Source organism: Stegostoma tigrinum, chromosome 23 (assembly GCF_030684315.1).
Source record: "Stegostoma tigrinum isolate sSteTig4 chromosome 23, sSteTig4.hap1, whole genome shotgun sequence".
Classification (NCBI taxonomy): domain Eukaryota; kingdom Metazoa; phylum Chordata; class Chondrichthyes; order Orectolobiformes; family Stegostomatidae; genus Stegostoma; species Stegostoma tigrinum.
This window is the reverse complement of record NC_081376.1, coordinates 21,511,772-21,536,514: the sequence shown is the minus strand read 5'-3', so window position 1 is coordinate 21,536,514 and position 24,743 is coordinate 21,511,772. Positions and strand designations below refer to the sequence as shown.

Below are 24,743 nucleotides of genomic sequence, written 5' to 3'. Positions count from 1 at the left end.
TGACTACCTTATTTCCATGCTTTTTATTTATTAACAACACAAAGCACCTAATTTCAATGGCACTTCAAATTCTCCACCCCTTCTGTTAGAAACTAGACGGCACAAATTCCCAATATGTAAATCACAGCAGGTAGATAGGAATTGCAGTTCACAGATTGTTTGTTTCAGCTACTAACTAACTGTTACTTCAATGTCCCTGCATTTTCCACCGTCAGCATTTTCCTTGATCTTCTGTCTATGCAAGTGTCACTGGCAAACAAACAGCCTTACCCCATCATCACGCTGCCTTTCAGTCTAACTCACACATCACTCAGCCTTTCAACACTTTAGCTCCGAGTTCACGGTCACCTGGGACTTGCCTGCTTATGCCAGGGTCACAAATGCATCTCACACATCTGTACAGGATGCATCTTATAGCTCTTTGCTAGCTTTCTAAGTGCTCAATCACTTTGCACTTACTTAGAGCCTGCCAGCTTCTATATACTTCACACTGGTTTCTTTGTCCACACTCACTGACTTACAGGCTGACAGCCTGCAAGGCTTTTTACCAGACAGGGTCTTCAATGCTGAGTTACAGTGCTTCAATGCTAGATACAGAGACAGGCAGCTTGTCAAAGTGGGGAGCACCTAACAGTCAAGGGCATGGACATGTTGCTGAGTGGTACTGTGCTGTGTGAGCAATTCATGCAGAAAACATGCATTTCAAGCATATGACCATGTGTGAGGGTCAAAGATGAGCAGTCCTCAGTGGAGTAACAGGGTATTGTTAGTCACAGGATAGAGCAATGGTAAGTCAAGGGACACATCTAATTCCAGATTAGCCATTGACAGTGAGGCACTTGGTCCTACCAGAGTCTGGGGATCCACATCCTTGCAATCCTGGGATTGGGCCATAATTAGCCCTGGTAGTACAATGCAATCAGTCTGGGGATACAGGTAGTGAGAGTAGACTATAGTCAGTTGAGGATGAACTGCCAAATCAGTCCAGTTAGAGGAGAGCCATGGTCACTCCTAGGGGTTTGGTCAGTAATGGTTGGTGTGCAGTCCTTGATTTCCTGAGAGGTGTGGGACTTTGGAGATGGGCTTCATCACGGAGGGCATGGTTACTGTGATGGAGAGCAACTATAGATAGAAAGGTCAGACCTCTTGGAAAACAGGAAGGGACCGGAAGAGAGTAAGGCAAGTTGTCACAGATCATGGTCACTCTGGCCTCTATGTAGGGCTGTCAAGAGAATGGGAGCTTCTAAAACCATTGGCTCTGGTAGTAAACTGGGCATATTAAGTGTTATATAAATGGGGTCAATGGTAATGGGGTGAAGTTGGTCTGTGATTATGTGAGAAAAGTGAACATTGGAGGTGCTAAGAATCCCACTTGCCAAAACACAACCTCAAATGGGAAAATGCCCACCCATAATATTGTAAACTATGAATTTATCAATTATACATACCCTCTGTTTAATAACTCATCCATTGTACATTCCAACTACCACACACCATGAAAGTAATAAACATGGGCTAGGGAATTCCTCAAAGCTGCTACTCCCTTGCAGAGAGGAGGTATGTGTATTTAAAAAGAGCTGAGGGCTGATTCGACATGGATCTGAATTGAAAACGTGGAACCGGAGGGATGTTTTAATCCATCCCAGACTCTCTCTCATTTAGCACCTTGCTCAGCTATGCCAGTGCTTTCCTTCTACCGAATGTACTCACTGATGAAGTCATTTAAATCACGGATCAATTAACACTTACTCCTTTACAAATGGACACGGCTTCTTTGGACATTGATTTGGGATAAGTTACATTATGCTCCATGATAGATTGGAAAAGTTCATCTTCATCTTCACCATCAAAAGGAGGCTGGAGGAGAAAAGGGACAATAATTAGAATTTGTGACAATAGTGAAAAAGCCAGGAGTGGAGAAACATAGCCCAGATATGCATGCTCACATACAGATCCAGGCACACACACAGACCCAGATACAACTGATACGCAAACACAGATCTATATATGTACTTTCAGCTATTCGATACCTTTGTTTAACTCAGAATATAAGTGATATAAGAGATGTTTGTTCCACTCAGCAATCTCAGCTCCTTCTCTCCATTTCACTGTCATAAATATTTGCTACAATCATTCAAAGCTTTTAGACTTAAATCTGTAAACCATTACCTGTCCAGCAAGCATTTCATACAGCAACACTCCATACGCCCACCAATCCACAGATTTTCCGTATGGCTGGTAGGCAATTATCTAGAAAGACAGAAATAATTTTAATGATTTGTCAGATGCTGCAATGACTGAACAGAACCAACAGCAATTTAAAATACATCAGGAGTATCTGTCTGTTTTCCAACAAACTGTGCCACTCAGTGCCAAGACTAGGATTAGAGCTGCAGATGTGTCAGGGCAAGGTTATAGGATGTCACATCAAACAGGACAGTGGTCACTGATGTGATCACAAGTATAGAACCATTTCCACCATTAACGAGAACTGACTGATAATATAGCTGCAATCTCCATCTTTTTCCTTTTCGGCTATGACTTTGTGAGGTAATGGCCTTGAAGCAGATTGTAATTCAACAGAGAGAAACTGTGATATGAGAGATTAAAAAAAAGACACTGTGTGTCAGTGGAAATCTGCCAGGCAATGGCTGGAAGCCTCATGTAGGCTGGTTAAGGCTTCATTTGTTCCACTGTGATAAGGACAATTTCCAAACACAACACAGTCCAGGCCCCAGGCTCCATCATCTGCTGCTTCTGATCAGCAGAAATTGAGTTTGCAGCTACAGCAGAAAAAAAAGTCCTCTGTTACAGACAGAGCCAGCAGCTCACAGCAAGCACGACTCCATTGCCCGTTCAACAGTCTCATGTTAGCTGTCTTTTACAGAGTATAAGAAACATGAGAAAGGGAGTGCAGCAAAGATAGAGTGGGCAAAGGAAGAGAAATAGAAGAACAGCATACACATTAGACCCACAGCAAGTGCATAAGAGAGCATGCAGGGGGAGGGAAAGTGGAGAGTGCAGGAAGAAGGGAGAGTGTAGTGAGATGGAGACAGTGGACACAAAGGAGGGAGCAAAGAAAGAGAGAGTGACTTGGAGTCTGCACACTGAGTTGTGCCAACTTGCCCCTTAACTCTTTGGTCTTTGGTACAGGTTGCGAATCGGGTCTCTCATGAAACACCACATTGAGCAAACAAATTGTAAATCTTTTCCATTTGCTCGGTTTGAAAACCGATACACTTCCTTGTGTTCCCATCTTCTCAAACTCAATCTAACTCTGAAAATGTTTAGTGTTTTAGACATTGCAAGTTCAAGAACATCAAATCTATGCACCTCTTCTGAATACTACCAGACAAAGCCTGAAATAAGACCATAAAATAAATATCAGAACTCATTTGTCAGATTAATAGCCAAACAAAACATAATCTGCAACAGGGCATTGGCAATTTAGCTGAAACTTAGTATATAAGTGACTAAGAACGATTCCGGTAGATAGCTCCTTAGCCTAGATATTGCACTTGGCTACATGATAAACAAACACCATCTAACCATTCCCCCCACCTTACCATGTCCCCAGTTACGGGTCACCAAGTTAACACCTTCTGCTCATGTTTGGACAGATACTAACACTGTCAGTAAGATCTCAGCCAAGAAAACCAGGGCTCTCAGTATTGGCTCCCCATGCACATTCAGGGTAGAGGTAATATAGATTCACAGTCACTCTACCCTCAAAGCTGCTGAGGCAGGGGATTCAACTAAGAATTTCAAATTGAAATTGATACACTTTTATTGTAAAGTAAGGCAATTAAGGAATATGGAACCAAAGTGTTTAAACAAAGTGAAGATACTGATCAATCAAGATCTGAAGGAATGTCAATACAGACTCCAGGGCTTGAATGGCATACTCTCATACCTAAGTAAGCCTGCTAATAACTGTTATAATCTTCATATTGTTCCCATTCAGGGAGCAGCACATTTTCAAAGCGGCGTGACTCCAAGGGAAAGGTAAAAGTGAAGTTAATCCATACCTCAGGTGCGATGTAGTCAGGTGTACCACAGAAGGTTTTGGTTGTTACCCCTTCCCACATATTCTCCTTGCACATGCCAAAGTCAGCTATCTTTATATGTCCTTCTGAATCCAGCATCACATTATCCAACTTCAGGTCTCTGTGAGGGAGATTAACAGCAGTTCACAGTTGAATAGTCATCCTGCATTTACATTACCTGTGTTGAGAGATCTCACATATGTAGAGCTAGAGTTCTGACACTGCCAGATTCCCCAGACCTGTTCTCTGGGTTGAGGTTCTTTGGAGATAACAGTGGGGGGTCTGCAAGGAACTTAACAGCTAAGGAGGAGCCTACCGTTGTCCTGGTACAAAGTCCTGATGATACAGTAGTGGGCTTATCACTTGGCACTCAGCCTTGAGCGAGACACAGGACTCAAAGGCAGGGTCAGTACAGAGGGAGAGGAGGCTGCTATAAGGTCAGCTCCTCCCATGACAGGACTTCAGCTTTGTCAATATGTTTCTTGAGGGCAGCTCTCATCTTTCGCATATGAGATGGAGGTTACAGAGGGGAATGAAGAACAGCTGGCAGGAATCTAGGCCTATTACCATTTCTTTGCCGCAGGCACAGAATGATGCTGCCATCTGCAGTTCTGGTTGGCATAAAAATGCAGGCCAGATATCAAGGCCAAATCTCACTTTCTGTATGATTATGTAACAAATTGCGGAGATGACTCAAGCTGCTATAAACAAGATTTCAATGACTTCTCCAGAAAAGGCTGTAGGATTGCCCGATGTGTGGAATATGGAGCAGTGCTAGCCAAGAATGATTTGCCTTGCAGCAACCAAGTGACAGAGGAATAAGGACTTGCAGAGGCCAACGGTAGACTAAAGGCAGTTAGGACTGAACTAAGCAGCAGGAAACACAGAGATGGAGGAGCAGCTGGGTGGCTGCAGGAAATAAAAGCATCTGCGGTAAAGAGCAAGTCGGTGAGTAAGACCCCTCTCAGAGTGTGGCACTGGAACAGGGTGAATGCAGAGAATCACAAAGTTATATGAAAAAGTGGGAGCAGTCAAAGGGTCCCAGGGTGAGAGTACAGTGGGGCTCATATACGGTCTTAAAAATCAAGGATTCCTGGAGTAGAAGGAGTGACGTGTGAGAAGCCAGAAATGAAAGTTAATATACAAACATATAAATCAAAATTCAAAAGCAAGGAAGATGATGCAAAGGCAATAAACAGCCATAACCTAACAACATGACATTGAATTAAGCAGGATCCGTAATAAGTATGGAAAGAGGAATTCATGTCAGGGTACATTGACACAGCAAGCATAACCAAATATGGTAACAGGAAGTCAAGTAATGCAGAAAGAAAGTACGTTTTGACATTAGATTATGAATGCAATATTATGCCCCAGAATTTGTGATGTGAATAACGATGAAACCATCAAAGTTCACATTTTCTTTATACTTCTCAAGATGTGAAGTTTATTGCTAAGGCCAGCAATTATGGCCCATCCCTAATTAAGAAGGTGGCAGGGAGTCATCTTCTTCAACTGCTGCAGTTCTTGGGCTATTGGTACAGCCACAGTGCTGGTAGGAAGTTCTAGAACTTTGACCCAGCAACAGTGAAGGAATGGCAATGTAATCCCAAAACAAATGGCTCTGTGATGGCGGTGTTCCCATGCAGCAGCTGCCCTTGTCCTGTTAGCTTGGCAGAGGTCATGCACTCCGAACGTGTTGTGAAATGAATTCTGGCAAGTTGCTGCACTGCATCCTGTCTGGCACGCATTCTGCCATTGTGCGTTTGTTCGCAAGTGGTGGAGGGAGACAAACAGCAAGACCTGCTCACCCATTACCTGTGAGGTCACAAACTTGCACTGGCTCCCTCTCAAGCAATTCTTGACATAAAAATTTTCATCTTTTGTTTTCAAATCGATGAAGGGTTTTCCCCTTCTATATCTTCCACTTTCTCCAGTCACAAAACCCTCTAAGGCATCTCCACTCTTATTGATGCACTTTTCTTGTGCCAAAATTTTAATAGTTTTTATTAACTTTTAATTGTTTCTTCAGAGGTGGCTGCGCATTTAGTTGCTTAGGGTCCAAACCGAGGAATAGCTTCCCTCGACCTCTCCTCCTCACTTTCATCTTTTAAGATACTTCAAAACCTCTTTGACCAAAAATTTGGCCATCTGATCTAATGTCTCCTTGTGGGGAGTAAATGTCATCGCTTGCTTCATAAAACTGCTCTGAAACCTCTTAGGACTTCTTACCATATTAAAGCTATTGTTTAATTTAAGTATTTATGATTTTGTTGAATGAATGCTTAAAATGGTGAATAGGGTATCGACCAGGTCAGGCATTATGTCCTGGGCATTTTTAAAAAGATTCTGATGGGGTGTGAGCATTGCTGGTTGGATGAACATTTATTGCCCACACACTGAATGGAATTTGAAGAGGTGCTGGTCAGCTACCTTCCTGAACCACTGCTACCTGCGCAGTGTGGGGAAACCCACAGGAAGTGAACTTCAGGTTTTTATCCAGCAACAGTGAGGGAACAGATACAGTTCCAAGTCAGTGTGTGAGTTGGTGGGAATCTTGCAGATAGTGATGCTCTCAAGCCCTGGAGGGCACGTCAATGTCAAAGAATGCTTGACAAGCTGCTGCAGTGCACTTTTTAAGAGATATCATTGCTGCCACTGGGCGTCAGTTGTGAATTAAGGTGGGCAGTGAGGTGCCAGTCAAGTGGGGTGTTGAGTTTGACTTATCCTGACGAATGGTGAGTGGGGAGTCAGGAGGTGAGTTACTTTTTTCTGAATTCCCAGCAGCTGCTCTAGTGGCCTCGGTGTTTATATGGTGGGATCAGTTCAGTTTCTGGTCAATGATATCCCCCAGGGTATTGATAATTGGAGTTCAGCGATGGCAATGCTGTTGAATGCCAAAGGGAGATGGCTAATTTCAAACTTGTTGGAGATAATTATTGCCTGACACTTAAGTCTGTTATTTGTAATATATCTGCCAAAACCTGAATGTCATCCAGCTACTGCTACATATTTACATGAACCGCTTCAGTTTCAGCAGGATCACAAATGGTGCTGAACACAGTACAAACATCTCCACTTTTGACCTTACGATGGAGGGAAGGTCATCGATGCATGAGCAGAAGATGACTAGGCCTAGGATACCTGTCAGAGGATCTCCTGCAGTGATATCTAATGGCTGAGATGATTGCTCTCCAACAACGACAATCACCTAACTTTATGCTGGGTATAACCCTGGCGGGTGGAGAGCGATCTCTCTAATCATATTGGCTTAAATTGGTAGGGATCCTGGAAGCCATGCTCAGTCAAAACCGTCCTGATATCAAGCGCAACTGCTGTCATCTCATACCTTGTGTTTATGCTTGAAGCAAAGTGTGAGGTCAGGAGTCAGGTGACTCTGGCAGAACTCAAAATGAATGTCAGGGGCAGATTAATGCTGTATTGGTGCCTCTTGGTAGCACTTCCAATGACATTTTCCATTACTTTACTGATGATCAAGTGTAGGTTGATAAGGTGGTAATTGGCCAGGTTGGATTTGTTGACTTTTTGTGGTCAAATAATCACTCAGGCAATGTCAGGTATTTGCAGTTACACTGGAACAGCCTGATTTGGGGCACTTCCAATTCTGAAGCCTAAATCTTCAGGTCTCTGTTACTTGTTGCCAAGGCCCACCGCCTTTGCTGTGCCCAGGGCTTTCAGCTATTTATTGATAGAATGTACAGCGAATAGAACCGGTTGAAGGTTATACAGTGTGGGGCTTGAGGAACACAGCAGGCCAAGCAGCATCAGAGGAGCAGGAAAGTGGATGTTTCAGAAGAAGAGTCTCTTCATCAACTTTCCTGCTCCTCTGATGCTGCCTGGCCTGCTGTGTTCACCCAGCTCCACACTGTGTTATCTCTGACTCCAGCATCGGCAGTTCTCACTATCTCTACAATCGGTTGAAAACTCGCTTCTGCAATTTTGGGGACTTGAGGATGAGGCTAAAATGGAGCACTTAGCTAGCAATTCCTGATGAAGCTAACTGTAAATGGCTTCAGCCTTGTCTCTTATGCTCACATGGTGGACACCCCATCATTAATGCGAAAATATTTATAGAACTTACTCCAAAGTTAATTGTTTAATTATCTACCACCATACATGACAGCAGACGGCAGGACAGCAGAGTAATCTCAACCATAGCTTAAGGGATGACTTAGCACTGAAATCTGAGCAATGTCTGGAGTATGCACTTGAATAGTTAAACATACACATTGCAGATGTTAATTTCAGAGATGCCTTATTTGGAAAGGTTGCCCAGGCAAGGCTTGTTTCTGCTGGAACCTAGAGGAGTAAGAGGTTACTTCATGAAATAAAAAGATCCTTGAGGGATCTTGATGGGTTGGATGTGGAGAGGATGTTTCCTTTTCTATGCCAATCAAGAAGAAGGGAATGATTGTTTAAAAATAAGGAATTACCCATTTAAAACAGAAGTTAGGCAGAGGTTTTCTCTCGGGGTGTCATTAGTCTTTGGTATTCTTTCCAAAAGTGGCTTCCACCACTTTTCAAAAAATGTTTTTGAGTATTTCAAAGTCAGCAGTAGATCAATTCCTGTCAAGCAAGGGGTGTGGAGGTGAAAGGTTAATGAGGTGGCCAGGAATGTGCATTTGGGCTTAGAATTAGATCACCTATGACCTTATTAAGTGGTGACGCGGTCTCAAGGGACTAAATGGCCTGCTACTTGTTCACATTCAAAGTTTTGGCAAAGATCTGTAGCTCGGGTTGTGGGTGAGGTTGTTAACTTGCTGGCCGAGCTGGCTTGTTCTCCTTCAGACATTTCATCACCATGCTCAGTGACATCATCAGTGAAGCCTCCGATGAAGCGATGTTACTGTACTCCGCTTGGAATTTATACTGTCCGGTCCGTTATAGTGAATAGTGTCATTTCTGGTTTTGTTCTGTATGGATTTGTATATGGGATCCAATTCTATTTGTTTGTCGATTGCATTATGGGTGGAGAACCACACCCCTAGGAATTCCCGTGCATGTCTATGTTTGGCTTGGGCTGCTATCATTACCTTGACCCAGTTAAATTGATGGCCTTCATTGTTTGAGTGTACCGATATTAAGGAGAAGTTCTCAATAGACAATAGACAACAGGCAATAGGTGCTGGAGTAGGCCATTCAGCCCTTTGAGCCAGCACCACCATTCATTATGATCATGGCTGATCATCCACAATCAGTATCCTGTTCCTGCCTTATCCCCATGACCCTTGATTCCACTATCTTTAAGAGCTCTGTCCATCTCTTTCTTGAAAGTATCCAGAGAGTTGGCCTCCACTGCCTTCTGGGGCAGAGCATTCCATATACCCACCACTCTCTGGGTGAAGAAGTTTTTCCTCAACTCTGTTCTAAATGGCCTACCCCTTATTTTTAAACTGTGTCCTCTAGTTCTGGACTCATCCATCAGCGGAAACATGCTTCCTGCCTCCAGAGTGTCCAATCCCTTAATAATCTTACATGTCTCAATCAGAGCCCCTCTCATCCTTCTAAACTCAAGTGTATACAAGCCCAGTCGCTCCAATCTTTCGACATACGATAGTCCCGCCATTCCGGGAATTGACCTCGTGAACCTACACTGCGCTCCCTCAATAGCAAGAATGTCCTTCCTTAAATTTGGAGACCAAAACTGCACACAATACTCGAGGTGCGGTCTCACCAGGGCCCTGTACAGCTGCAGAAGGACCTCTTTGCTCCTATACTCAATTTCTCTTGTTATGAAGGCCAGTATGCTATTAGCTTTCTTCACTGCCTGCTGTACCTGCATGCTTGCTTTCATTGACTGATGTACAAGAATACCCAGATCTCGTTGTACTTCCCCTTTACCTAACCTGACTCCATTTAGATAGTAATCTGCCTTCCTGTTCTTGCCACCAAAGTGGATACCCACACATTTATCCACATTAAACTGCATCTGCCATGCATCCGTCCACTAACCTAGCCTGTCCAAGTCACACTGTATTCTCATAACATCCTCCTCACATTTCACACTGCCACCTAGCTTTGTGTCATCAGCAAATTTGCTAATATTGCTTCTAACACTTTCATCTATATCATTAATGTATATTGTAAACAGCTGCAGTCCCAGCACCGAACCTTGTGGTACCCCACTGGTCACCGCCTGCCCTTCCGAAAGGGACCCGTTTATCGCTACTCTTTGCTTCCTGTCAGCCAGCCAATTTTCAATCCAAGTCAGTATTTTGCCCTCAATACCATCTGCCCTAATTTTGCTCACCAATCTCCTATGTGGGACTTTATCAAAAGCTTTCTGAAAGTCCAGGTACACTACATCCACTGGGTCTTCCTTGTCCATCTTCATAGATACATCCTCAAAAAACTCCACTGGATTAGTCAAGCACGATTTCCCCTTCGTAAATCCATGCTGACTCTGACCTATTCTGTTACTGCTATCCAAATGAGTCATAATTTCATCTTTTATAATTGACTCCAGCATCTTTCCCACCACTAACGTCAGGCTAACTGGCCTATAATTTCCTGTTTTTTCTCTCCCTTCTTTCTTGAAAAGTGGGACAACATTAGCCACCCTCCAATCCGCAGGAACTGATCCCGAATCTACAGAACATTGGAAGAAAATTACCAATGTGTCCATGATTTCTAGAGCCACCTCCTTAAGTACCCTGCAATGCAGACCATCAGGTCCCAGGAACTTATCAGCCTTCAGACCTAACAGTCTATCCAACACCATTTCCTGCCTAATATAAATTCCCTTCAGTTCATCCATTACCCTCGGTCCTTCAGCCACTATTACATCTGGGAGATTGCTTGTGTCTTCCCTAGTGAAGACAGATCCAAAGTACCTATTCAACTCTTCTGCCATTTCCTTGTTCCCCATAATAAATTCACCCGTTTCTGACTTCAAGGGCCCAATTTTAGTCTTAACCATTTTTTTCCTTTTTACATACCTAAAAAAGCTTTTACAATCCTCCTTTATATTTTTGGCCAGTTTTCCTTCGTACCTCATTTTTTCTCTGCATATTGCCTTTTTAGTTATCTTCTATTGCTCTTTAAAAGCTTCCCAGTCCTCCGGCTTCCCGCTCATCTTTGCTATGTTATACTTGTCATGTCATTTTGCTGCTAGCTGATGTTCATGTACTTTGATGGCTGGTTTCCTTCCAGCCTGATCGATGTAATGTTTGTGGCAGTTGTTGCGTGGCATTTTGAAACTACGTTGATTCTGCATGTTGTGGGAATGGGGTCTTTACTCCTTGTGAGCGTTTGTCGTACAGTGGCTGTGGGTTTGTGGGCCACCAGGATTCCTCGTGGTCTGAGGAGTCTTGTTGTCAGTTCTGATATGTTCCTGATGTAGGGTAGTGTGGCCTGCGTGTTAGTGCATACTGTGTCTTCCCGTTGTCTGTTTGGTAGGCACCTGTGGATGAAGTTGCAGGGTTATCCATTTATAGCTATGATCTTGTATAAGTGTTCTTCCTCTTTCCGTATAGTTCCAGGGTGTTGCAGTGTGTCCTGGCCTGTTTGAATAGTGTCCTAATGCAGCTTTCCTCGATACCCTCAAGAACATAAAAATCAACGATGACGAGATTATGGTATCCTTTGTTGTCACAGCTTTATTAACATCAATCGACATCCCACTAGCCAAAGAAACACTGGCCACATTACTACAGGAAGCAGCAACACAGACCAGCAGCTCCATCAGCAATGACACCAGCTATGTATTGATTGTGGCAGTCGTTGCATAGTATTTTGTAAACCATGTTGGTTCTGCATGTTGTGGGAATGGGGTCTTTAATCCTTCTATTTGTTTGTCGTAGAGTGGCTGTGGGCTTGTGGGCCACCATGATTCCTCGTGGTCTTAGGAGACTTGTTGTCAGTTCTGATGTAGGGCAGTGTGGCCTGTGTGTTAGTGTGTCCTGCGTCCTCCCGTTGTTGTCTGTTTAGTAGGCATCTGTGGATGAAGTTACAGGGATATCCGTTTAAAGCAAGGATCTTGTATACTTGATCGTCCTTTTTCCTGCGTAAGTCTGGACTTTTGTAGTGTGTCCTGACCTGTTTAAATAGTGTCCTAATGCAGCTTTGTTTGTGGGCGTGGGGGTGGTTAATGTGGAAGTTGAGGATTTGATCAGAATGGGTTGCTTTTCTGTTTACTGAGGTTTGGAACTCTCCGTTGGTCATACGCTCAAATTTAACATCCAGAAATAGAAGCCAAATTTTGCTTTCTTCTTGCCTTGTGCATTTAATCCCTGTGAATGATGAGGTGTTGATGAGGTGGTGGGTCGCTTCTAATTTGTTGCATTTAATAATGACAAATGTGTCGTCTACATACTGGATCCATAGCTTAGGTTGAATGTGGGGGAGGGTGGAGTGCTCTAGTCTTTGCATGACTGCTTCCGCAATGAGTCCTGAGATGGGTGACCCATTGGTGTACTGTTGATCTGTTTGTATACTTGACCATTAAAGACAAAGTGTGTGGTGAGGCAGAGGTCTAGTAGTTTGAGTATGTTGTCATTGCTGATGGAGCTGCTGGTCTGTGTTGCTGCTTCCTGTACTAATGTGGCCAGTGTTTCTTTGGCTACTGGGATGTCGATTGATGTTAATAAAGCTGTGACGACAAAGGATACCATAATCTCGTCATCGTTGATTTTTATATTCTTGAGGGTATTGAGGAAAGCTGCATTAGGACACTATTCAACAAGGCCAGGACGCACTGCAACACCCTGGAACTACACAGGAAAAAGGGCGATCACATATACAAGATCCTCGCTATAAATGGATATCCCCGCAACTTCATCCACAGGTGCCTCTGAAGAAGGGTCTAGGCCTGAAACGTCAGCTTTTGTGCTCCTGAGATGCTGCACATCCAGCTTCACACTTTATTATCTTGGATTAGAACAACATCGCTTCATCAGAGGCCTCACTAATGATGTCACCTAGTATGGTGACAAAACATCTGAACGAGAACAAGCCAACTTGGTGAGCAAGTCAACAACCTCTATGTTTGTAAAAGCAATAAGCAATCACAATAGGTGTCTCAAGAGTTAGGGGACAAACAAGAATTTCTGTGACGGCAGGCAGGATGGTTTGTTACACCCCTAGTGTCAGGGTCAAGGATGCTACTGAATGGCTGTTGAGCATTTTGAGGAAGACAATGGTCAGCTAAAGGCCATGGTCTACATTAGTACAAATGGAAGGGTCAGAACTTAGTTCTAGGGAATGAACCTGATCATCGGGTAATGATCATAACTTACATCAATTTAGAGCTGTTATAAAATGCGGTAAAGATAGATCAAAAGTTTTAAACCGAAAAAAGGCCAATTTATTGAACTGTAGTTCCTGCTATCAATAAAAATTTATCAGGAAGGGTTGTGTATAAGCATGCTCCCACACTACAACAGTTGACACATGCAACAGATAGTCATCGAGTCATTGTGCTGTATTTCTGATTTGGAATAGGTGCACTGGTGTTAAGCAAATCCCATTTCATGCATAGCCCAGTTAACAGGGCACATAATTCCTGAGTCAGTGGCTCCAACCCCACATTGTCCAACGATTCTTCATTTAATATTTTTGAACATTTTTAATGCAAAACACCAAATAACTGTAGTGAATAAAGGCCCTAATCACAGGTACAAAAATTATACAGAGCTATAGGGGCTTCCAGGGAGAGCTCAACTACTGATTAATACATTCATTTGTAGAATATAGTTAATGTTTATAAATAATGCAAAATGGAGTAAGTATATACATTTGACGCTTGTTAAAGTCCTTTGATACCAGTTGCAAAATGTCCTATTAAACAAGCAAAACTTTGGTGTAATTCTTGAAAACTTTAATACCAATGACTAGCGGATGAAGAGAACATTCTGGGGAACTGGAGAGCTGAAATAAAAACCCCTCAGAGCATAAGAAGAGAGATTCCAACAGCACAGCCCACATTTGGAAGGAAAATCAAGATGTGACGTCGTGTGGAAGCATTTTTTCTTATCAAAGCAAGGGAATTCTGATTGCGGTTTAGAGAACATTATTGAAGTAATAAGAATACAGGCACAACTGGGAGGCATCGATTAAAATGTAATGAAGAAATGAATGAATTAGAACACAGTAAGGATGGCAAGGAAAGTGATGTGTTGCAGCTGTAGCATGTCGGAAAAGGGATCTTCCGATTTGGGCCGTGGACAAACACAGGAGGTTTTTACTGCAAGTGAGGCAGGTTTGTGGATTAGGAAGGTAAAAATGGGCAATTCTCAGTCTTTCCAATTGTTTAACATGTTCAAGGTGCTTGCCACCTCCTATGGACGAAAGTGCGGCCTGAAATGTGGACAAGGGAACTGACCATAGCAGCATTGCACTTAGAACCATTCAACCGAGGAGAATAAATAGGAAGAAAGCACTAGTAGGTGACAGTACAGTGAGGGGAACAGACATAGATTTTGCAACTGAGAGCATGACTCCAGAAGGCTGTGTTGCCTGCCTAAAGCCAGGATTAGGACATCCGTTTAGGATTGGAGGGAAATTTGCAGTGGGAGGGGAATTACCACTGATCAACATAGATACCAATGATATATACAGGGATAGAAATGCAGTTCCATTAAGGATTATGGGCAGTTAGGGGTTACACTATAAAACTGAACCACACAGGAAATAATAATCTGAAATACTACCTGAGCCATGTATAAATTGGCACGCAGTATAAAGAAGATTGGCAAGTTAAATGCAGCGTTTGTCTTTGAGAGAGATCTGGGTGTCCTGGTATATAAATTATAAAATGTCAGTATGCAGGTACAGCAAACGATTAGGAAGACACTTGGAATGTTGACATTTGTTATAAGGGAATCAAGCATGAAATGAGGAAAAATAGTTACTACAGTAGTACAGGCCTTTAGTGAGACAGCACCTGGACTATATGTACAGTTCTGGTCTCCATATTTAAGAACAGCTATAAGTGCATTTGAAGCTGTCGAGAGAAATTTTGATTGATTTCTAGAATAAAGGAATTACTTTATGAGCAAAGACTGAATAAGTGTGGTCTGTGTTAATTAGAGTTCAGAAGAATGTGAGGTGATCTTATTGCAACATGTAAGACCTTGACAGAAGAAAGGAAGGTTTAAACTGGGCATTTGCAGCTCTTTCATTCTAACCTCAGTGTGGACAAGTTATAGGAAAATATCCCTGAAAGACAGAATAAGTCAATATTTCGAGACCAAGAACAGTCAACATAGACTTATTAAGGGAAGGTCGTACCTGACTAACTTGATTGAATTTCAAGTGGAGTTAACAAGGTGGGCTGATGAGGTAGGGTGTTGTTTTTTTCATACACTACCAGGTGTTAACAAGGCTTTAGACAAAGTCCAACTCAGCAGATAGGTCAGTAAAGTAAGAGTGTTTGGGATCGAAGAAAAGTGACAAGTTGGATCCAATGCTTTCTCCGTGAGAGGCAGCATAGGGTTATACTCAATGTGCATTTGGCACTTTGAGGGTAGTATCCTTAGATTCTACAGGAGACAGTATTAGGTTTCTTGCTTTTCAAAGACTGCAATTTAGGGGCAGTGATTAAGAAACTTTCAGAAAGACAGAAATTGGTTGAGTGGCTGATAGTGAGGAGGAAAGTTGCAGACTCTAGGCAGTTATCAATGGACTGGTCAGATGGGCAGAAATGTAGCAAAAGAAAGTCAATCTGGAGAACCGTGGGATAATGCATTTACGGAGTGCAACCAAGGAAATACGTAGATAATAAAATGTGAGGCTGGATGAACACAGCAGGCCAAGCAGCATCTCAGGAGCACAAAAGCTGACGTTTCGGGCCTAGACCCTTCATCAGAGAGGGGGATGGGGAGAGGGAACTGGAATAAATAGGGAGAGAGGGGGAGGCGGACCGAAGATGGAGAGTAAAGAAGATAGGTGGAGAGAGTATAGGTGGGGAGGTAGGGAGGGGATAGGTCAGTCCAGGGAAGACGGACAGGTCAAGGAGGTGGGATGAGGTTAGTAGGTAGATGGGGGTGCGGCTTGGGGTGGGAGGAAGGGATGGGTGAGAGGAAGAACCGGTTAGGGAGGCAGAGACAGGTTGGATTGGTTTTGGGATGCAGTGGGTGGGGGGGAAGAGCTGGGCTGGTTGTGTGGTGCAGTGGGGGGAGGGGACGAACTGGGCTGGTTTAGGGATGCAGTAGGGGAAGGGGAGATTTTGAAACTGGTGAAGTCCACATTGATACCATTAGGCTGCAGGGTTCCCAGGCGGAATATGAGTTGCTGTTCCTGCAACCTTCGGGTGGCATCATTGTGGCAGTGCAGGAGGCCCATGATGGACATGTCATCTAAAGAATGGGAGGGGGAGTGGAAATGGTTTGCGACTGGGAGGTGCAGTTGTTTGTTGCGAACTGAGCGGAGGTGTTCTGCAAAGCGGTCCCCAAGCCTCCGCTTGGTTTCCCCAATGTAGAGAAAGCCGCACCGGGTACAGTGGATGCAGTATACCACATTGGCAGATGTGCAGGTGAACCTCTGCTTAATGTGGAATGTCATCTTGGGGCCTGGGATAGGGGTGAGGGAGGAGGTGTGGGGACAAGTGTAGCATTTCCTGCGGTTGCAGGGGAAGGTGCTGGGTGCGGTGGGGTTGGAGGGCAGCGTGGAGCGAACAACGGAGTCACGGAGAGAGTGGTCTCTCCGGAAAGCAGACAGGGGTGGGGATGGAAAAATGTCTTGGGTGGTGGGGTCGGATTGTAAATGGCGGAAGTGTCGGAGGATGATGCGTTGTATCCAGAGGTTGGTAGGGTGGTGTGTGAGAACGAGGGAGATCCTCGTGGGGCGGTTGTGGCGGGGGCGGGGTGTGAGGGATGTGTTGCGGGAAATACGGGAGACGCGGTCAAGGGCGTTCTCGAACACTGTGGGGGGAATATTGCGGTCCTTAAAGAACTTGGACATCTGGGATGTGCGGGAGTGGAATGTCTTATCGTGGGAGCAGATGCGGCGGAGGCGGATGAATTGGGAATAGAGGATGGAATTTTTGCAGGAGGGTGGATCCCACCTCCTTGACCTGTCCGTCTTCCCTGGACTGACCTATCCCCTCCCTACCTCCCCACCTATACTCTCTCCACCTATCTTCTTTACTCTCCATCTTCGGTCCGCCTCCCCCTCTCTCCCTATTTATTCCAGTTCCCTCTCCCCATCCCCCTCTCTGATGAAGGGTCTAGGCCCGAAACGTCAGCTTTTGTGCTCCTGAGATGCTGCTTGGCCTGCTGTGTTCATCCAGCCTCACATTTTGTTATCTTGGAATACACCTCCTCCCACCCACCCTCCTGCAAAAACTCCATCCCCTATTCCCAATTCCTCCGCCTCCGCCGCATCTGCTCCCACGATAAGACATTCCACTCCCGCACATCCCAGATGTCCAAGTTCTTTAAAGACCGCAACTTTTCCCCCACAGTGATCGAGAACGCCCTTGACCGCGTCTCCCGTATTTCCCGCAACACATCCCTCACACCCCGCCGCCGCCACAACCGTCCTAAGAGGATCCCCCTCGTTCTCACACACCACCCTACCAACCTCCGGATACAACGCATCATCCTCCGACACTTCCGCCATTTACAATCCGACCCCACCACCCAAGACATTTTTCCATCCCCACCCCTGTCTGCTTTCCGGAGAGACCACTCTCTCCGTGACTCCCTTGTTCGCTCCACACTGCCCTCCAACCCCACCACACCCGGCACCTTCCCCTGCAACCGCAGGAAATGCTACACTTGTCCCCACACCTCCTCCCTCACCCCCATCCCAGGCCCCAAGATGACATTCCACATTAAGCAGAGGTTCACCTGCACATCTGCCAATGTGGTATACTGCATCCACTGTACCCGGTGCGGCTTTCTCTACATTGGGGAAACCAAGCGGAGGCTTGGGGACCGCTTTGCAGAACACCTCCGCTCAGTCCGCAACAAACAACTGCACCTCCCAGTCGCAAACCATTTCCACTCCCCCTCCCATTCTCTTGATGACATGTCCATCATGGGCCTCCTGCACTGCCACAATGATGCCACCCGAAGGTTGCAGGAACAGCAACTCATATTCCGCCTGGGAACCCTGCAGCCATATGGTATCAATGTGGACTTCACCAGTTTCAAAATCTCCCCTTCCCCCACTGCATCCCTAAACCAGCCCAGTTCATCCCCTCCCCCCACTGCACCACACAACCAGCCCAGCTCTTCCCCCCCACCCACTGCATCCCAAAACCAGTCCAACCTGTCTCTGCCTCCCTAACCGGTTCTTCCTCTCACCCATCCCTTCCTCCCACCCCCAGCCGCACCCCCAGCTACCTACTAACCTCATCCCACCTCCTTGACCTGTCCGTCTTCCCTGGACTGACCTATCCCCTCCCTACCTCCCCACCTACACCCTCTCCACCTATCTTCTTTGCTCTCCATCTTCGGTCCGCCTCCCCCTCTCTCCCTATTTATTCCAGTTCCCTCCCCCCATCCCCCTCTCTGATGAAGGGTCTAGGCCCGAAACGTCAGCTTTTGTGCTCCTGGGATGCTGCTTGGCCTGCTGTGTTCATCCAGCCTCACATTTTATTGTATTAGAAAAGGAGTTGGATTTGAGGAACTTTCCACTAATAAGGCCACAAAATGCTTATGACCAATGGTCAGCCAGGTGCTGCTCCTTAACCAGCAGCCACAAGATCCAGGCCATTCTATACATTATACCAGTCTCTCTCCACACATCACATGAACATATGAAATTGACAGAAAGGGGAAAGGATCAACTTGTCCATCTCCCTTTCCTGTGATACTGTGAAGCCTTAAACATCATACATTCATTGCACCAAACAATGTAATTTTCATGGGAAGGTGAAAACGTGATTAAAAAGAAACCATGCCACTTAAAGAAAATATTCTTTTCCAGCTCTGCGAGATCAAAATTACTGTCAGAAGACACACAGACTCTAATTTTATTCCCAGGATCTTGTTTATGATAATCTCCATCCCAGTCAGACTCAGGTCCATAAGGGATCAAACCACACTGCTATTTTTCAGCTGAAGCCTGAGGCACAGAGAAAGATTGGGTTGACAGCTGATTACAGACATGCAGACAGAAGAGAAAGGATGTGCTGTCAGTTTGAGATGAAAGTTTTGTCTGTCAATTCAATCCGGCTTCTCTCAACTACAGTACAATGTAAATGTTCAGTGATTGATCGGAAAATACAGGGATTCACCAGCTTTTGGTGAGGTGTTTTCTAAAAGCTAAGAAGGTGAGACATAACTGAATCTTTTCTAAACAGTTCTAAAAAGTGGAGCTCGGGGAATGGAATTGGGAGATGCTATTAACTTCATTCATCTTGACTATGGGAATACCAAATGCCTTCGAGATTCAGTCACTGACACCTGCCCATATCCAACAGTATAACTATAACTACTGGCCCGTGTACATAACTTGCTTGAATAGATCATTATTATTAATGGCCAGCTGTTTATGGCTTAACTACAGATTGGCCACATAGTCAGCAATGGCTCGATTTGTCTTACTGTCGTCTTGGAGTGAGCTGCCGTTACACTCACCTGTAAACAATGCCGTGGCTGTGCAGGAAAAACAGACCAACAGCAATCTCAGCTGCATAGAATCTACAACAAAAACACAGACCAGTGTAAGCGATAAGCAAGGTAGACAATCCCAGATTGACAATCACAGGCAAGTCAGAGACTAGCTTTTAATGTGCTTTAATTTACAAGAAATGTAATTCCATCAAGTGGACGTTGCTGGCAAAGATGGCATTCATTACCCATCCATAATTGTTTGTGGATGGAACACCATTTCACTAGTTCATGTCAGAGGTGATTAACAGTGAATCATGATGCTACGGAGCTGGGGTCTGAGAATTTAGGCAGGCTTCCTTTTTGAAAAGGCATGAACGAGTAGTTAGTTTACATAATCACCCGACAGTTTTGTAGTCATTTTACTAATATCCCTTTTTACCAGATTTTATAAAATTGAATTCAAATTCATCTGGCATGGTCCAGTGAGTATAACTCTCACCTGAAAGTCAGAAAATCATGGGTTCACCAATTCGGACACTTCACTGCAAAATCTCAGCTGGCATTTACGTACCATGCTAATGGAGTACTGCATTGTAGGAGATGCCAAGATACAAATGGTATGTTAAACCAAAGCTTGTTTGCTTTTTAAAGTGAACTTAGAAGATCTCACAGCTGTACTTTAATGTGGAGCAGGAAAACAGTTCCTGGTGCTCTGGCCAGTGGGCATTTCTCAATCAACACCATGAAGAGCAAATTACCTGGCCATAACTTCAACTTAGTTTGAGAGATTTCACTGCACAACTTCGCTGTTGCACTCCTCCACATTACAATATTGACTACATTTAAAGTACTTAAGTCAGCATCAAGAGCTTTGAGATGTCTTAAGAAGAAGGGGGCTATAGCAATACAAGTCTGTTTCTCTGTCTTCTCAAACTATCATGATGAAATCTGAACTTGCGTTCATCAGATTTTCACTCCAGGCCTTTTGCTTATGCCGGTTTGAATGGGTCCTATTGAACTGGAACATGGACAGGTGGGAGAGGGAACCAAGAGTCGGAGAAGAGTAAAACATTAAGAACTGGGATCAAGACACAGCCCACAGGAGCAAACTGCAGAATGACTTGCAGCTCACATACTGTGCTATGGATCTGCAGCTGCATCACAATTAGTGCTAAATTTATTTTCGGTCTACCACATTCAACACAGAAAGAAAGGAGCGACGATTTGGACTTGTACACTACATCTTTTACAGCCTTTATGGCCTAAAGGGCTTTCAGCTAAAGTGCTTTGTGGAATGATCACTGCTGTAACATAGGATTAATGACATCTGTAATGCAAAAAACAGCTGAGTCCCATGAGCAGCAATATGATAATGACCAGATCATTTAGTGACATTGATTGAGGGATAAATGTTTGATAGAACACAAGAGAACTCTCCTCTATTTTTCAGATAAAATCACAGAAACTTTTATGTTGCAGAATGGGCCTGGGTTTAACATTTCACTGAAATGCTGGAGCTTCTGAGACTGCAGTACTGACTACCCTGATGTATCAGCCAGTACTGTGCACCCAAGACTCTATGTTGCTTAGACTGAAACTGGCTGCGACTTCACCCTGGGACAAACTAAACAGATTCTGGGATACCAGTCTGACAACAACCTTATTGAAGAGAAGAAGGAAGGGGAATCTGTGCTGAGGCAGGTACTTACACAGCATGGGGTTCTTTGAATCTGCCAACCTGCTGGATCTGGTACATGAGATCACCTCCATTAACATATTCCATGACAAAGTATAAACGCTCCTAAGAGAAGAATAAGGAGACAACGACAAAATAACTGTTTACATGGAAAACAAGCTTATCATCTGTTTATGCACAGATTTACAGTCCAATGTACTCTGACCAGAATTTACTGAACTCCCTTGTAGTGAGGGAGGGTTGCGTTTAATCAGGCAGGATGATGGCAAATGAGGAGCCTGGCACCTTCTCCCCTCAAACTAAAATCCCTGGCAGGAAGCCCCATGGCTGGCCTCCCACCTATTGCCATTTGATACCTTTAAGTGGGCAGCAAATGCCCATTTAATGTCTTCATTCCTCCACTGCTGGTGTTAAACTAGCAGTAGGCCAGTGCTGCCGAGAGCAGAGGGCATGACAATCAAACTTCTGTGGACAGGTGAACTGCCTCCTGAGGATGTCCTTGTCCAAAAGCACTCCGCGTCTTATCAGGGGACCAATTATTAAGAAAAGGAGAAGCCACCTCTCTACTCTTGCCACTGACAGCTTTGCTCCCTTCTGTCTGTGACTCCAACCATGATCGTTGGGTGGGTGTTGTACTGGGAGCAGCCACTGCCTGCCTAGTGGCGCTGCTGTTCAATGAAGAGGCCAGCCTCTGATTGGTCATCAGTGCTCAGTGGATCTTGAGGGAAGTTCCTGCAGTATCCAATAAATACTGTCCTTCAACATGCAATTTCTGGCCTCAGTTTGAACTCTCCTTTTCCACATCAGTTCTTAATTACACTGTGAATCAATGAATGAGGTGTGGTACAGGAATTAGGCTGGTAAGTCAGTCACAATCCATCGTACAAATTATACAGAACCTGCAGAGAAGAAACAGATCATTTGACCCACCACCAATACAGCCTTTATGGTCCACTCAAGTCTCTGCACATCCTTCCCCAGCTAACTGTATCAGGATGACCCTCTATTTCCTGCTCCCTCTCATCTTTTCTAGCCTCACCTTAAATTCATCCAAACTGTTTGCTTCTCTGTTCTTTGTGCTAGAGTTTCATGTTTCTTATCATTCTCTAGGTAAAGATGTTTTGTTTGAATTCCAAGCTAGTTCAGTTGGTGACATTCTTATATTGGCACCTTTAGCTTGTCTCTTCTTCCTCTTCTCTCAATGTCAAGTGAATTAAAAACCCTTTATAATTTTATATTTTTCTGTTTGGTTGTCTCTCAGCCGGTTTACCCTTTGCTCACACATACCATCCCAATGTTCTGATACTATCTAAATTTATTTGCACCCTCTCCAGTGTCTCTGTATCATTTTCAATATATGAGTAGAAATGTACATTGTGTGGTCCGAGCAACACTCGATCTGAGTTTAGCATAACTTCTCTACTTTGTATTTCTATCCATCCAGAAATAAAACTGGATGCTTGATGTGTTTTTCCCTTTAATGGCACAAATGGTCCTAATGGAAGATTATTAAACAGTGCTGGTACTTGCAGTAATTTATGTTTTTGTACTCCAAGATCGCTAACCCATCTACCCTATTTCTGCTCCCAGCCCCTGCTTCCTTGTCTCTATTTGGACTAAACTGATGACTATCAAATTCTTTTCCTGGTCCCAATCAGAATTCCCTCACTGTTGTGTGTAATCCTTCTGTACCTGGAGACTGCCCACTGCCACCATATCTTCTTCCCAGCCGAACAGGTCCTATCCATTGGTTCTGAGGAGTGATCCTGGTGCCCTGACAAGTAGCTATCCGTCAACCAACATCACAAACAAATGTTGATGAATTTTGGATGCTGATGTAACCAAACAGAAACAGCAGTGCTCCAGTGAGGCTGCCCATTAAAATCAGCTGACTTTCCCGTTAGACCAGGCCAACCAGGGGGCTAGACAAGTCAGATCTGAAAAGGCCCAGAAAAGGAAGATGCTTCATCCTAGATGGGCATTATACACAACAGGCAATTTGGCCCAGCATGCCAGTGTCAATCTTTAATTGAACTGTTGAGTTGGTCTCATTGTCCTGCTTCTTCCCCAAAGCCTTGTGATTTTGTTGCTTTCCAAGTATACAAACACGCTCACTACCCTTTAAAGCAGCACATTCCAAATCATGAAAACAGTCTGTTGTTGAAAAAAATGCACATTCTCACCTTGCTTTTGATTCTTTTGTCAATCACTTTACATTTACGTCCCCTGATTATGTTTTGCTCTCTTTGCGGGCCAAGAGGAGAATAAAGGTCTAGAACTAAATTTCTTCTGAGGGATGTAACTATGAAGAGTACTCTTGTCTAAGGATTAGAATTAATATACAATTAAAGTTTTTAATCAATTCAAAACAAGGTTCAGTCCCAGTCCACAGGTCCTGCTGTGTAAGAAAGTATTGTAATTCTGGGTATCTGCCACTAGAGGATCTCACGGTGACCTCCCAGATAACACAAAGATTTCCCTGTTGGTGGAAACCTGGTGCTGCAGAGTTTAAATTTCCTGTGTAGAATCCTGGATTCTGGGTATCATCCCCTATTCTCCTTTCAAGGAAGTTAGGAATTTCATTCATAGCGGACTTTGACAAGTATTTACCATTTTAATCTGTAACTAACTACAAGTAAATGCTTAATTTACATGTCCGATACTCTTCGGGTCTGATTATCCATGTTCTCTCTTCCTTTTATTGATGTGCCATTCTTTGATGCATATGGCTTCTGAGTAAATATTAGCACATGATTCAATCACAACAGACACAGTTGAGGCTTCCCCATGTTTTACTAAATAACAATCAGAAAGATCGAGTAACCTTCTCTTTAATCAGGGAAGCCAAGGCAAAATACAGCACTTCCTTCTGCTCAGATGAGCTAATGTCTCATTGGCCAGGCATTAAATCAGGGTCTTTTGATCTCTCTGATTTAATCAGGCTCAGGCTTACTAACCTAGTAAGGCCTTAAGTACACCCACCCTAAGACCCATGATTAGGGCAGGGGGTTATAATGGGAGATACGATTTTCATGAATCCAACCCCAGAAAGAAAAAAAAACTTATGAACGACACATAATAGTCTTAGTCATCTTTTATACTTCAAAATGGAGTCCCAGCATGCCCAGAATACTCATTTCTAAGTATTACATTTTTGTTTTACTGATGTTTTTCCTCTGGGATGTAAACTTCTCTCATGGTAGCCTATCCTTCAACACACAGAATGTGAGACAGCAACAAAATATACTTCTGCTTCAAATGTTTTGTTATCATGCAGTTTGCAGAATCACAATCATCCAATCCTATCTTACTTTTGCATAACAAAGTAAGACAATAAGGTGCAGACTGAATAAAACTGTTTCCAGTGATTGTACAAAATCAGAACAATGCAAGCATTTGATCTGAAAACACCATTTTACACAAAATCGAATCTGTTACACAGCTTCATGTGGAGAAATGGATACACTCTATTGTTCT

General features: G+C 44.0%; 1 protein-coding gene across 3 annotated transcripts in view; it reads right to left on the bottom strand.

Annotated features, from left to right (window-relative positions):
- Positions 1 to 24,743, bottom strand: part of prkcba (protein kinase C, beta a) — a 270,274-nt gene that overhangs the window by 34,825 nt on the left and 210,706 nt on the right. For all 3 annotated transcript variants that reach the window (XM_059653984.1, XM_059653983.1, XM_059653985.1), the window contains 5 exons: positions 21,280 to 21,371; positions 19,595 to 19,657; positions 4,029 to 4,167; positions 2,170 to 2,250; positions 1,750 to 1,857 (listed from right to left, as the gene is read on the bottom strand). In XM_059653984.1, coding sequence (XP_059509967.1) covers positions 1,750 to 1,857; positions 2,170 to 2,250; positions 4,029 to 4,167; positions 19,595 to 19,657; positions 21,280 to 21,371 — 483 coding nt within the window. The remainder of the gene's footprint in view (positions 1 to 1,749; positions 1,858 to 2,169; positions 2,251 to 4,028; positions 4,168 to 19,594; positions 19,658 to 21,279; positions 21,372 to 24,743) is intronic.